Genomic DNA, 13,459 nt, shown 5'->3' on the forward strand with positions numbered 1-13,459 from the left:
CTGGGGGGCGTTCAGCGCGGCGGGGCCGGAGGGGGCGCGCTGCCGGCGCAGCCGGGGCGCCCCATGCGCCCGCTTGCCTCCTCCCCTCCTCTCCGCGCCGCCGCCGCCGCTGCCTCTAGGTTCCGAAGCTCACAGCTCCCGGCTGGGCTTGGCGCCGCCTCTGTCCCCCCCACCTCCCCACGGGCCAAGTTCTTTCCCCCGGGCTCGGCCCGCGCCCGCCACGTGGCCCGTACGGGGAGGGGCTGCCAGCGACACCCTCACCCTTCTCCGCGGCGCTCCTCCCAGGGGGGAGCGGCCCACGCGTGTCTCTCCCGGAGAGAATTCGGGACACGCCCACCTGGAGAGAGACCATGGGGTGGGGCGGGGCTTGGTTAGCAAACACTCCCCTCTCCGGAGTGGCCACGCCCCCACGCATGGTTCCCCGGCGACTCATTGTGGCTCCGCCCCACGGGTTTCCCCGCGCGCCACCCACGCAGCGAATGGTCTTTGGTTCACAGCGCCGCCTGCTGGAATAGAGATATTTCGCAGCACCCCCAGTTCCCTGCGCTCCAATGTGTGACAGCAAAGTTAAAGAGACTAATTTTGCCGGTGGGGAATCGACAGGAATGCTGGAAATGAACTTGTAGAATGGCTTAACTATCACTCGTGCCTCAGTTTGGGTAGGGCACCTTGGCGAGCTCTGCCTCTGAGTGCAGCCTGGTGGATGAAAAGAGCTTTGTAGTCATGGCATAGAATCCCAGTTTTGCTACTCACGGAGTGTGTGACTTAGCCTCTTCAAGCATCAATTTCCTTATCTGTAAAATGGAGCTAATAATTTTCACCTCATGCTGTTGTGAGAATTAAATTGCATAATGCATGTTTTTTGGTACATAGTGTGGTGGAGAGCAATTGTCTCTCTCTTTCTACAGTTTTGATTTAACCTTCCTTTTCTTGGCTGCCATTCAAGTGGAAGAGAGGCTGGAGGCAAGTTGGGGGCTGAGAAAGATAGTTTCAAGTTGGGCCGAATTCATTTGCAAATCTTCAAAGGTGCATTGGTGGTCTTTGATCTCCATCTTCTCAAAGAGGGAACCAGTGCAGCAGCAAGAGGGACCCAGGTGAGGCCAGACATTGGACTTTTTCACTATAAAAAGCAGAAAATTACAGGGGGGGCGGGGGAAGGCAGCTGAGTGGGGTGGCTTAGGGTGTCTGCTTCCCAGAACAAAGCAGCTAAAGCCAGTGAGAAGGAGAAGATAGGCTGGTGGTCATCTCAGGCCCTCACCAGTGCTCCTCATCCCCAAGTCTGAGCTGGACATTATCTGGGATGTTAGACTGCTTAAAAGTGCCACATCCTTCTGTTATATTAGTTTCCTAGGGATACTACAACAACAAAGTACCACAAACTGGCCTGAACAACAGGAATTTATTGTCTCAGTTCTGAAGGCTAGAAGTCCACGATCAAGAGAAGGCAGGGCTGGTTCCTTCTGAAGGCTGTGAGGAAGAATCTGTTCCATTCCTCTCTTCTAGCTTCTGGCCGGTTGCCAACAATCTTTGGTGTTCCTTGGCTTATAGATGCATCACCCCACCTCTGTTTTCATATTCACATAGGTTCTTCCTGTGTGTGTTTTTGTAAGTCCACATTCCCCCTTTTTATAAGGACACTAGTCATATTGGATTAGAGGTCTAATCTACACCAGTGTGACCTCATCTTAATTACATCTGCTATTTCTATATAAGGTCATATTATGAAGTCCTGGGGGTTAGAATTTCAACATGTGAATTGGGGGTGGGGGTGCATTCGGCTAAAGTTGCAGGAAAATCTTGCCTCATTTCTGATTAAGAACTCCTGACTCCAAGGTACCTACAGAGTGGTACAAAGCCTTCACGGTCCAGGCTGCAGGAACCTAAGAGACTCCCCCACCCAGCGCCTCGCCGCCCCCACACCGTCAACCCAGTGCTGCAGCCACTTGGGAAGATTCATGTTGAACCTCAAATTCCTGGCTCAAAAGCTTGGTTTCTAACCCTTTCCAGCCAGACTCCTCTCCTCTGTGCAGCATTCCTAGATCTTTCCTCCCATCGCTGTCTGTCTGTAAAGCCGGAGATACAGAATGACAGTAGAGTATCGAGAGATGTGTCTGTCCACCCTCCTCCCCTCCAAGTGTGCACATGTGCGGTTCTCTCCGTACCACCGGGCCTAGCACAGTTTCCTGCTCTGTGTTTTGTGTTCTACCAACCAGAGCTGAGACGCTCCCAGCCAGAGTTTAAGTGCTCCGGTGGCCCGGCAGCCAGGCCCTCGGGCTCTTTATACTTCGAAAGACTCTCACGCCCCCTGCAGGACGGGATGAAACTACAAAGGAACAGAGACCAGCATTACACAGAGACTCGTCTTTATTTTCCCTTTTTCTGAAGGCTGACACCCTGGGGGCTGCGAGGAGAAGGCCGGGCCAGAACCTGGCCAGAGCAAGGGCTCAAACTCCGGACCGCCCCCCAGGCACCGCAGAGGGAGCGGCAGCCGCGGGACACCTGAGCCCGGGGCAGGGGCGCGGCGCTGGCTCTGCGCCTGCGCGGCGGCCCATGGTCAGGATGCCGGCTGCGTGGTTGCCGCTGGCCTGCAGGAGGCGCTGCAGCCGGCCCTGGAGGCCCGGGGGCCCTGACCGCCGCTTGCCCAGCGTGAGGATGCCGGCCGCGTGGTTGCCCGCGCCGTGCAGCAGCTCGTAGAGGCGGCAGGAGCACGTCTTCTGGCGGCAGCAGTCGGGCAGAGGCTGCGCGGCTGCTCCTGGCGACAGCAGCGCGGGCGGTAGCAACAGCAGCAGCAGCAGCAGCGTCGCGGCGGCCCAGGGAACCTAGGGAGGTGGGAGGCCAGGCGCCCACCTTCAGCACCTTGGCCTAGGCCCCGCCCAGTTGGCTCCGCGCCCCCTCCCTCCGGCGCTCCTAACACACTCTGACCCCTAGTTTCCGGCCCCTGTTTGCAAGGCTCTTACTGGAGGGCACCTCTCTGGCTCCTTTACCTGCTCATCTCAAGCCCCAGCACACCATCTCCTCCAGGAAGCCCTTTGAGACTCCTGGGGAGAGTGACTCCCTCTTTTCTGGGTACCCTTAGTCTCTTGTACCCTCATTAGAGCGCTTACCACTCCACCTGAAAACAGGGTGTGTGAGTCTGTACCAGAAGTTTGTTCACTCACGGAAAGAGACTCTATACTTCCAACCCGGGCAAGCAAGGACTGGTGTGCAAATCAAGGACCAGCAGGATCCAAGTTGTCTCTTCCATCTGCTCCCTTGCCAGGGAAACTGTAATATGTGGCCTCTGCACCAGTTTCCTACCCTCTCATGGGGCACAACGTCTTCATAAACAGGTTTAAGTAATTCCTATAGTGCAGGCTGCTGGGAGGAGGACATGAGAGACAGGTGCAAACAGCACCTGATACATGATACATGAGCTCTCAGGAGCCGTGCACAATCCTGTGCTAGCAGAGGCCGGTCCTCTGCTAAGGAAGGCCTCACTCACCCAGTCCCCTGCCTCAGAGCCCGCACGGGAAAAGACCAAGAGTAGAGACACCTCAGCCTTCTTTCCAGCCCCCTGAGCAAGCACTCTCATTGCTGCCCCCCTGGTATTATTTGTTACCTTTGTAGAGGGAGGGTTCATGGTGTCTGGAGCTCAGAGTAGGGTAGCCAGGAAAGGTGTTGTCTGCTGTGGTCCAAATAGCCAGGAACTTTGAGGCTGTTGGCTGTGACCACCGATCAAGGGCCTGGGGTTTATAGTGCTCTGAGGTGGTGCAGGATAGACGGGGGTACTTGCGTCTACTCTCGGGCCAGACAAAGGCAAGTCTAAGATTAGCCTTCCACAGGGCGGCCGTCTCCAGGTTGGGCCCAAAGAATGGCCGCCAAGGCTCTCAGAAGCGGGAGTTCGATCACGGTGCCCCAGGTCCCCCCCTTGTCTGTCTGCCTGCTCCCTGGAGATGGGACGGTCTCCGGGCACTAATGAGGCCACCTTGCACCCAGGAATCTGGGAGCACAAAAGAGACCCTGGCTGGGGCGCTGGCCTGGGACAATGTATGTGTGTTTGGTGGGGGGAGGGGCAGCTGCTAATTAGGGCAGGAGAGAAGACACGCTCCACATGGTGTATGTGGTGAGGGGAGGGCAGCTAGGCAGCAGCCCCCCCCCTTCTGCTCCTTGTTGCTGCCCCTAGGGTCTGTCAGGCTTCCTGGCCCTCTTCCTTTGCGGAAAAGGCTTCTTAGTCACCTCTCCCTTCTCCCCAGTTCTCTCCTTCCCTTCGCCCCTTCCACCCACCTCCAAGGTGGGAAATCTTGGAAAGACCTGGGGAGGGGGAGGAAACAGCCAAACCTGGTGTTGTCCCTGGACCTGCAGTTTTTCTCCTGGTCAGGTGGCCTGGGGTAGGGGATGGAGTCCCAATCCCACCATCAGGAGAGAGTGAGTGACCCTGGGGGAAGGACTGTGCCATCTAAAAGGAAGAGTCTCTTATTCCGGGCATGTCTGCTATGCGCCTGCTCTCTGCCAGGCCCTGCACGGGCGCTGGAGGGACGTGTGCATTGGACATGGCCCAATTTTCCAGGAGCTCCAAAGTCCGACCCCAGCATAACGATAGCTTAGTGGGGGAAAGGACCCCCAAAAGGCCTTGCATGCCAAGTAGGTTTCCATCAGCTAAGATTGGGGAGGAGGCATTCCACAGAAGGCACAGCTTGAGCAGAGACCTGGAGGTGACAGTGCTTAGCTCATGCAGGATAGTAGGGTGTGGTCCTCCTAGCTGTGACTTCCTTCTCAGGGGACAGGTGGCTGGACAGGTAAGTGAGGGCCAGGGTGGGGCAATGGGTCTTACAGGCTAAGCTGATTGGTCTTAATCCTTGGGGCACTGGGGAGCCATGGGAAGACGTTGTGGAGTTGATGGGGGGGCTGGGTGGCCAGGATGTGGGGCATGGAGTCCAGCAGTAATTCAGAGGCAGAACTGATGACCTAGCAACTGATCAGGAGCAGGTGCCACGTTACTTAGGAGGAGCTGTGGGGCCTTGGGCAAGCCTCACAGCCTCAGGAAGCCTCAGTTTCCCCACTCCTAAGATGGACAGTTAACCCAAATGGTCTCTGAGATTGCTTTTTGATGTGATACTTCCTGATTTGCAGTACAGCCCCTGCCCACGGGGGTGATTTGCGGATGTTCGGCCAGACAGGGGCCTGTGCTAAGCCAGCAGTTAGGGAGCGGTCCTTCACCATTTAGGGTAAACTTGGGGTGGAGAGAGGGAGGAGGTGGCAGCTCTGTGTCTTCTGGGTTGACCTCAGCCTCGGTAGGGGTCCCCAAGACCTACCCCCACCTGGAGTGGAGTGTGGGGGGAAAGCCCTGGCATCCAGAGCTGAAGGTGGGGGGAGCCACCCCTCAGCAGGAGCAGGGCAAATGACACTACTACAGCGTCCCCATAAGCAGACCCTGAGTCCAGAATCTGGGTGCAAGAGGTTTATTTGGGAGGTAATCCTACAAAGCACATGAAAACATGGGGGATGGGAAGGGAGGAAGGAAAACCAATAAGAATTGTTAATGAGGGGGTTACCACTATGGGCAACTGGTGCAGAAGACACTTCAGAATTGTCGCACTCAGGGACAATGACGCTGAGGTCTCTTTCTCAGACTTCTGTTTTTTATTGACTGAGGGTCGCTCCTGGGAGCATTAAGCTTTAACACTTCCTCCCAGCACAGTGTCCTGGCCCTGGGGACACAGGAGCCAGTGGCGTGGGTGGGAACTCCAGCGGTGCCCTCCAGAGGGCGTCACGGGCTTCAGAGAGGGCCCTGCTGGCTCCAGCTGGCATAGCTCATCAGAACAGGCTGACCAGGTTAGACCTTCCTAAGGCCTGGGGTTCTGATGGGCAGCTGTCAGGTGACACAGAGTCGAAGACCCTGGCCAAGAGTTGCCATCCAGAGAGGCCACAGAACAACATACCAAGTGGCCTACGAGGGGGACGGGGCAGTGGGCGGGCCTCAGCTCAGGACACAACCCTCCTCTGCAGACACTGGGCCAGGTGCCTGTGCCTAAGGACCCGGGGCATCTCAGGAGGAAAGGGGGACGAGCGGCAGGCTGCAAGGGCCGCCCGGAGTTCTCCGAAGGCCCCTTGCCCCACCAGGTGGACTCTGGCAGCGCCCACACTGCCCCAGAACCGCAAGGACTTGTAGCGGGGAGAGACTTCCTGAAGGCAGTGATCAAGCTGGAAACAGAACGACCTGAATGAGGCTGTGTGGCATATGGATGAGGGATGCCTGCTGGAGCCCAGAGTACGTGTGGTAGGTGTTTTGTGTGTCCACATGTGTCTGTGGCATTCATCTGTCCCTTCCCAGAGCCTCAGAGAGGCTCTCCTCCCGCCGCCCTCTCCCCATCACTCCACTGTGCCCAGGGCTCCTGGGGTCATGCAGGGTGAAGGGGACACGCAGCCCCATCCTGGCCCTGTCTTGTTTACCTTGTCTCGATTTTCCTCTGACAGGTTTCTCAGGCCCCTCAGCGCCACAAACACCTCATAGTGGGGAGCCGAGCCCTCGGAGGAATCTGGAGACAAACCCCCGTGCTCACACTCTTTTGTGACTAGGGCACCTCCCAACGCCAATGCCACTGCCCCTGCCTGTTCCACCTTACTCTGAGGATCACGGGAGAAGAGGAATGAATTCTTTGGTAGGGAGGGGGGCAAATGGAGAGGAACCCCAAACCTAATTGTAAATATGAAGTGGGTCAGGAAAGGAAAGGGGGAGAGACTGAAGCAGGAAGGATGGGAGTTAGACCTGAGGTAGGACTTACGTTAGGAGCAACCAAAGAGGCCAGGTCTTCTGACCTCTTTCCTAGAGTTGTCCCATCAGGATGGGTATGGTATGGCAGGGAGCAGCCAACTCCAGAATGGGAGGCAGGAGCTGATGGAGAAGCTTACCCAGAATGCTGCTCTCCACACAGCTGTGGTCTAACAGTTTGGCCCCTGGCCACTGCCCCACGGCCCGGCCCAGGGCCTCAGAGAACATATCCTCTTGAATGTCTTCTCCTCTCACGCTCAGGGCCTGGCCCATCCTGGGGAGGAGGAAGGAGACAGAGGAGCCTAGGGCACAAGGACAGCCCCTTGGCTCCCCAGGGAGTCACCTACCTGCGGACGAACCTGACGACCGGACACTGATTGTGGGCACCAACCACCTGTACCACATCACCCAGGCAGCACCTGACAGGTATAGGAGTGGGGGTCGAGGTCAGCCCCAGGGACCCATTTGCTCATATCCCTGGCCTTCAGTAGGGTCCTAGGGGGCTGGGCAGGTGATCACCTGGTAAGGCTGGTGTGGTCGGTCAGCACCAGCTCATACTCCTTGCCCTTCTGGGCCTCGGCCAGCAGGACAGTAGAGGCAGCCTCTTCCTGGGCTCCTTCCTTGACTGGGAGCAGCTCAATAAAAGGAGCTCCAGGGGGTAGAAGGTAGAGCCCGGGGGGCTGCTCTGGCCACAGGTTCAAGCCCACCACCCCTGGGGGGAGCAAGCAGCCCTTCAGTGGCTGGTGCCCTTGCTTTTGGCCAGGCAGTAGCCCCTCCCCTGGCCCCCAGCCCCAGTCCTCTGAGCAGCTGTTCCCACTCCTGCCCCCCCCCCCCCCCCCCCCCCCGCCATTTCCTGGCTCCCCTGGGGCTCAGTGTGCCGCCTCTAAAGCCCTAGCTGGGAGGAGGTGGTGGCAGACCTGGAGCTAAATGCTGGTGCCCTTTGAATTTGTGCAAGACTCTTAACCTCTCTGAGCCTCAGTTTCTGCACGTGTATAATGGAGCTGTTGGTGTTGGGGGGGATCAAATAATTATGTAGGGCTCACTATTTGGCAGCTGGCTGTGTGACCTCTGCACCCCTGCCCCAGCTCACTAGCCTTGAGTCCTGCTGACCTCCAGAGGTAGCGTAAGCCGGGGAGAAGAAGGCTAGCCCTTGGCACCACAATGCCCCCAGGGCAGCCACAGCCTCGGCCTGGCCTCCTGCGTCCAGAGTCACCACCACCTGTAGCTTCGGCCAGAGCCGAAGGGCCAGTCCTCGGGGCCCCTGCTCTAGGGCCTCCCGCAGCTCAGCCGCCCGCCTGGGGAGAGGCGCCCCCGGGTTCCCGGCAGCTATTGCCTCAGCCAGCTCTTCGCCATCGGCCTCCAGGCCCGAAAAGACGTCCAGGAGTTCAGCTGCCGTCGCAGCTTCGAGTGCCCGCAATCCTGGGGCCCTCAGTGCCTTCAGCAACAGGGCCTCAGGGTGCTTGGCTCCAGGGGCGCTAGCCTGGCCCAGGGCAGGCCTAAGCCAGGGGAGAGGGCGGGGCCAGGGGGACATAGGGGTCACACAGGCGGTGCCCCCAGGAGCCAGCACTTCTGGATAGGCCTTGTTTAGGGCTGCCAGACCCAGCAAGGTGGCCTGGAGGGAGACAAAAGAGGTGTTGGCCCTGGGCCTGAGCCAGTCCCAGTGCCCCCAATTTGGGGGGGTTCTTTGCCCACCCTGATGGAAAGGTTTGGCTGCAAACAGGGGGTCTCTGGTGGGGCTAGGCTCCAGCCTTCTGGGTTTACCTGCAGAGAGGCCTCCCCGTAGTACTGGGTTGAGGTAGAAGGCAGGAGCTTCCCCTCACTTTCTTCTTCCTGGGCCTGGCTGGCCTTGGTCAGAGGGAGATGGTTCCGGAAGGTGCTTATATCTGTAGCCCAAAGACATCATAAACTCGTCCAGAAGCCACAGTTCCCCAAGAGTTTCAGGCAAGATTGGTGAGACCCTTAAGAAGGAAGCCAGCATAGGCTTAGGGCAAGAAGGGAGTACCAGGGCCCAGAAATGGAAAATTCATCTTGAACAATCCTTAGCCTGGGTAGGGTCTCGGGGTTGGGCCCCTCTGTGCTGGCAGTAGAAGGTGAGAAGGGCATCCATGGGTTCTGGACTCTGCCTATCCTTTGGGGTTTCTATCTGTTTGGGGCCATCTCTCCAGACCCTTGGAAACACACCTGTGGTCCCCCTGAGGGGACTGTGGGGCCCCCGGCCTCCCTGCAGACACCACCTCAGGGCCTGCTGCTGGCTCTGGTCTGCGTGCAGTGTGCTCTGTTCTAGTCTCCGCCGCTGCCAGGCGGCCACCCAGCACAGGGTCGCCGCAGCCACACGGTGCTGGAGGCTGGCAAGCCAGGACAGCCTGGCATCCTGAGGCCGCTGCTGCCAGAGCACGGCCAGCGGCGGCAGCAGCAGCAGGAAAAGGAGCAGCAGCAGCAGCAGCAGCATCTCCAAGCAGCTCCTGGGAGGAGGAAGGGACCCAAGGTTGGGTACTGGGGGGCGGGGAGGGCAACCCATCTCTCCCCTGCTTAAGCCCACTTTATCACACAAGAAACCAAGGAGAAAGGAAGTCTGGGAAGAAGCCAGGACCAGCCAGGCGGGTGATGCAGAGGAGACAACATCAAGGCTTTGGAGTCACACTGACCTGAGGTCGGACCCTGGCTCTGCCACTTGGTTAAGCCGGAGGGCCCTGGGTAAGTCAGCTAGCTGGTCTGGCCTCCGTTCCCCTGTCTGTAAAATGGGAATAATAACAGCTTTGCAGAAGATACAGGCAGGGTTTGACACAGTGCCTGGCACACAGTGGCTGCTCCGTGACATGTTCTGGCCACTCCCGAGTGGCTCTGCTTCATCCCAGGATCCACCCCGCCCCAGCTCCGGGCCCCTCCTAAGCCCCGGGGAAGTGGCTCCATGTCCCATGTGCACCTGTCATAACCCACTTGCGCCCACTCTCAGCACCCAGGACCCCCTTGGCGGGTGCTTGGCTCTCAGTACCCAGCCAGCCAGAAAGATGGAGCCTTGGCTTTAAAGGGAGGGGCCCTGATGGGGAAATCCGGTCCCAGGCAGGAGGGAGGAGCTGGGGGGGGGGGCTCTTAAAGGGGCAGCTTGCCTAAGGACCCAAGCCCAAGCTGGCAGGTGGGAGGAAGCTACCGTCAGAGACTTCAACCTCCTGTGTCTTCAAACTCCTGTAAGTGAAGGAAGAGAAATCGGAGTGTGGAAAACAGTGCCGGGAAGCAGCCTGAGTTGGGAGAAAAGCACGCCCCAGGAGAACAGATTCAAGCTGGAGAACTGTTAAAAAAACAAACAAACCAAATTTTTCTCCCAATCCAGAAACCCTGACCACAAAGATCTACTAGCTCTCTCTCACAAAGGTAGTAGAGAAAGAAACCCCCTCACACCCCGCATAAGCAACCACAAATCTACTTGTAATCTCCATATAGATTTGTCTGTTTTGGACGTTTCTATAAATGGAATCATAGAACATGTTGTCTTTTGTGTTGGCTCCTTTCACTTAGCACGTTTTCAAGGTTCTTCCGTGTAGTACCGTGTTGTTCATTCCTTTTTATTCCCAAATGAGATTTCGTGGTATGGATAGGCCACACCACATTTACTTATCTGTTCACCAGTTGATAGGCATTTGGGTCATTTCCGTTCTTTGGTATGTACAATGCTGTTATGGATATTTGCGTCCAAGTTTTTTTTGTGGATATATGTTTTTATTTTCTTGCATAAAAATGTGATGAATGCAAGGGATTTATTGCATCCCAATGAATAGAATAGCTGAGGTGCATGGTAGCTGTTTAACTGTGTAAAGAACTGCTAAACTGGTTCCCATAGTGGCTGCAACATTTTATATCCCACCAGTATATGAGGGTTCCAAATTCTCTACATCCTTGCCAACGATTGCTATCATCTGACTTTTTGATTCTAGCTATCTTAGTTGAGTATGAAGTGACTTGAGTCCATTTTAATGTGCATGGTCCCCGATGACCAGTGATCAAACATCTTTTCATATATCGGCCATTTGTATACTGCTGTGGAGAAATGTCTTTTCAGATCCTTTACCCGCTTTTTACTAGGCTATTTGTCTTTTTGTTATTAAGCTGTGAGAATTCTTCATTTTACATTCAAGGCCCCTGTCAGATGATTTGCAAATGTATTCTTCCATTCTGTGGGTTGTCTTTTCATTTTCTTGATAGCGTCCTTTGAAGCACAAAATTTTAAATTTTGATGAAGACTAACTGTCTACTGTTTCTTTTGTTGCTTGTGCTTTTGGTGTCATATCTAGGGATCCATCGTCAAATTCGAGGTCATGGAAATTCACTCCTATGTTTTCTTCTAATACTTTTATAAAATTAGCTCTTACATTCAGATCTTCGATTTGTTTTGTATTGGGGTAAAATATACATAAGATTTCCCATTTTAACCCCATCAGGTATCCACTTCAGTGGCAGTAAGTACATTCACACCGTTGTGCAACCATCACCACCGTCCATTTCCAGAACTTTTTCATCTTCCTAAACTGAAACTCAATTCATTAAACACTAACTCCCCACTCCTCCTCCCCCCAGCCTCTGATGACCATGATTCTATGTCCTGTCTTTATGAATTTGACTACTCCAAGTACCTAACATAGGGGGAACCATACAATATTTGTCTTTTGTGTTTGTCTTATTCATTCAGCATAATGCCTTGAAGAGTCACCTATGTTGTAGCACGTGTCAGAATTTCCTTCCTTTTCAAAACTGAATGATACTCCCCTGTTTGTATAGACCACATTGAGTTTATCCCTTCACCCACTGACGGACATCTGTGCTGTTTTCACCTTTTGGCTATTGTGAATAATGCCGTTATGAACATGGGTGTGCAGGGGCACCTGGGTAGCTCAATTGGTTAAGTGGCTGACTTCAGCTCAGGTTACGATCTCATGGTTCGTGAGTTCAAGCCCTGCACTGGGCTCCGTGCTGACAGCTCAGAGCTTGGAGCCTGTTTCGGATTCCATGTCTCCCTCTCTCTCTGTCCCTCCCCCACTCATGCTCTGTTTCTTTCTGTCTCAATATAAAAATTAAAAAAATAAAAATAAATTTTAAAGAAGAACATGGGTGTGCAAATATCTGTTTGAGTCCCTGCTTTCAATTCTTTTGAGTATATACCCAGAAGTGGAGGTGCTGGATCATATGTTTAACTTTTTGAGGAATCTCCATGGTAGTTTTCAGAGCGGCTGCACTATTTTACATGCCTTCCTGCAAGGCACACGGGTTCCAATTTTCCCACATCTCCTACAACAGTTATATACATATATATTTATATATTTATATATATTTATTTATAAATCTTTTATTTTTTAATGTTTTAAAATTTATTTTTGAGAGACAGAGAGAGACAGCATGAGCAGGGGAGGGTCAGAGAGAGAGGGAGACACAGAATCTGAAGCAGGCTCCAGGCTTTGAGCTGTCAGCGCAGAGCCCGACACAGGGCTCAAACCCATGAACCGTGAGATCATGACCTGAGCTGAAGCCGGATGCTTAACTGACTGAGCCATCCAGGTGCCCCAGTTATTTTTTTGTTTTGTTTTGATAATGGACAATCTAATGTGTAAGAAGTGGTATTTCATTGGAGTTGTGATTTGCATTTCCTTTTCATTTTTAGAAAAATTTTTTAAGTTTCTTTTTATTTATTTTGGGGGAGAGAGAGAAAGAGAGAGAGAGAGAGAGAGAGAGAGAGAGAGAGAGACTTGGGGAGGGGCAGAGAGAGATGGAGACATAGAATCTGAAGTAGGCTCCAGGCTCCGAGCTGGCAGCACAGAGCTCAATTCAGGGCTCCAACTCAGAAATGGTGAGATCATGACCTGAGCTGAAATCAAGAGTCAGATGCTTCACTGACTAAGCCACCCAGGTGCTCCATGATTTGCATTTCTAACAATTGAGCATTTCTTTTAAAAAAAAATTTTTTTTTGCATTTATTTATTTTTGAGAGACAGAGTGTGAACAAGGGAGAGACAGAGAGAAAGGGAGACACAGAATCCGAAGCAGGCTCCAGGCTCTGAGCTAGGTATCAGCACAGCATGACGCGGGGCTTGAACCCATGAACCGTGAGATCATGACCTGAGCTGAAGTCAGACGCTTAACCGACTGAGTCACCCAGACACCCCACGATTGAGCATTTCTTGTGTACTTATTGAACACCTGTATATCTTCATAGAAATGTCTGCTCACATCCTTTCCATTAAAAAATGGGGCACTTGTGTGGCTCAGTCGGTTAAACATCTGACTTTGGCTCAGGTCATGATCTTGCAGTTCATGAGTTCCAGCCCCACATTGGGCTCTGCACTGACAGCTTGGAGCTTGGAACCTGCTTCTGATTCTGTGTCTCCATCTCTCTGCCCCTCCTTAGGCTGTACACTCTTTTTCTCAAAATTAAATAAACATTTAAAAATTTTAAGAAACTGTTGTTGACTTGCAGGAATTCTTTATATATATTCTGGATATTAATCCCTTATCAGACATATAATTTGCACATATTTTCTTCCAACCTGGGGGTTGCCTATTCACTCTAACAGTGTCCTTTGGTGCACAAAAGTTTTTGTCCAATTCTTTTATAAGTTTATTTATTTTGAGAGAGAGACCACAAGTGGGGTTGGGGCAGAGAGAGAGGAGAGAGTGACAATCCCAAGCAGACTTCACACAGTGCGGAGCCGGATGCAGGGCCAAACC

General features: G+C 53.8%; 2 protein-coding genes across 5 annotated transcripts; both read right to left on the reverse strand.

The window, feature by feature from the left end:
• Window positions 1-2,346: 2,346 nt before the first annotated feature.
• On the reverse strand, window positions 2,347-3,690 carry HCRT (hypocretin neuropeptide precursor). The gene is made up of 2 exons (XM_029929239.1): window positions 3,599-3,690; window positions 2,347-2,819 (listed from the first exon to the last, which is right to left on the reverse strand). Exons 1-2 carry the CDS (start codon window positions 3,617-3,619, stop codon window positions 2,445-2,447), a joined length of 396 nt encoding a protein of 131 aa, XP_029785099.1. The 5' UTR covers window positions 3,620-3,690; the 3' UTR covers window positions 2,347-2,444.
• A 1,732-nt stretch (window positions 3,691-5,422) lies between these two features.
• Window positions 5,423-9,783, reverse strand: GHDC (GH3 domain containing). Of its 4 annotated transcripts, none has more exons than XM_029927652.1 (10): window positions 9,672-9,781; window positions 9,394-9,479; window positions 8,930-9,210; window positions 8,510-8,631; window positions 7,859-8,360; window positions 7,268-7,460; window positions 7,096-7,167; window positions 6,889-7,022; window positions 6,430-6,515; window positions 5,423-6,180 (listed from the first exon to the last, which is right to left on the reverse strand). In XM_029927652.1, the coding sequence occupies exons 3-10, from the start codon at window positions 9,195-9,197 to the stop codon at window positions 5,962-5,964; spliced, it is 1,596 nt and encodes a 531-aa protein (XP_029783512.1). In that variant the 5' UTR covers window positions 9,198-9,210; window positions 9,394-9,479; window positions 9,672-9,781; the 3' UTR covers window positions 5,423-5,961. The 4 variants fall into 4 exon arrangements, with proteins under 4 accessions (XP_029783512.1, XP_029783513.1, XP_029783514.1 ...); XM_029927653.1 differs by having other exon boundaries at window positions 9,686-9,775; XM_029927654.1 differs by having other exon boundaries at window positions 9,741-9,756.
• Window positions 9,784-13,459: the final 3,676 nt, after the last annotated feature.

This window comes from Suricata suricatta, chromosome 17 (assembly GCF_006229205.1).
Source record: "Suricata suricatta isolate VVHF042 chromosome 17, meerkat_22Aug2017_6uvM2_HiC, whole genome shotgun sequence".
In the NCBI taxonomy this organism is placed as follows: Eukaryota; Metazoa; Chordata; class Mammalia; order Carnivora; family Herpestidae; genus Suricata; species Suricata suricatta.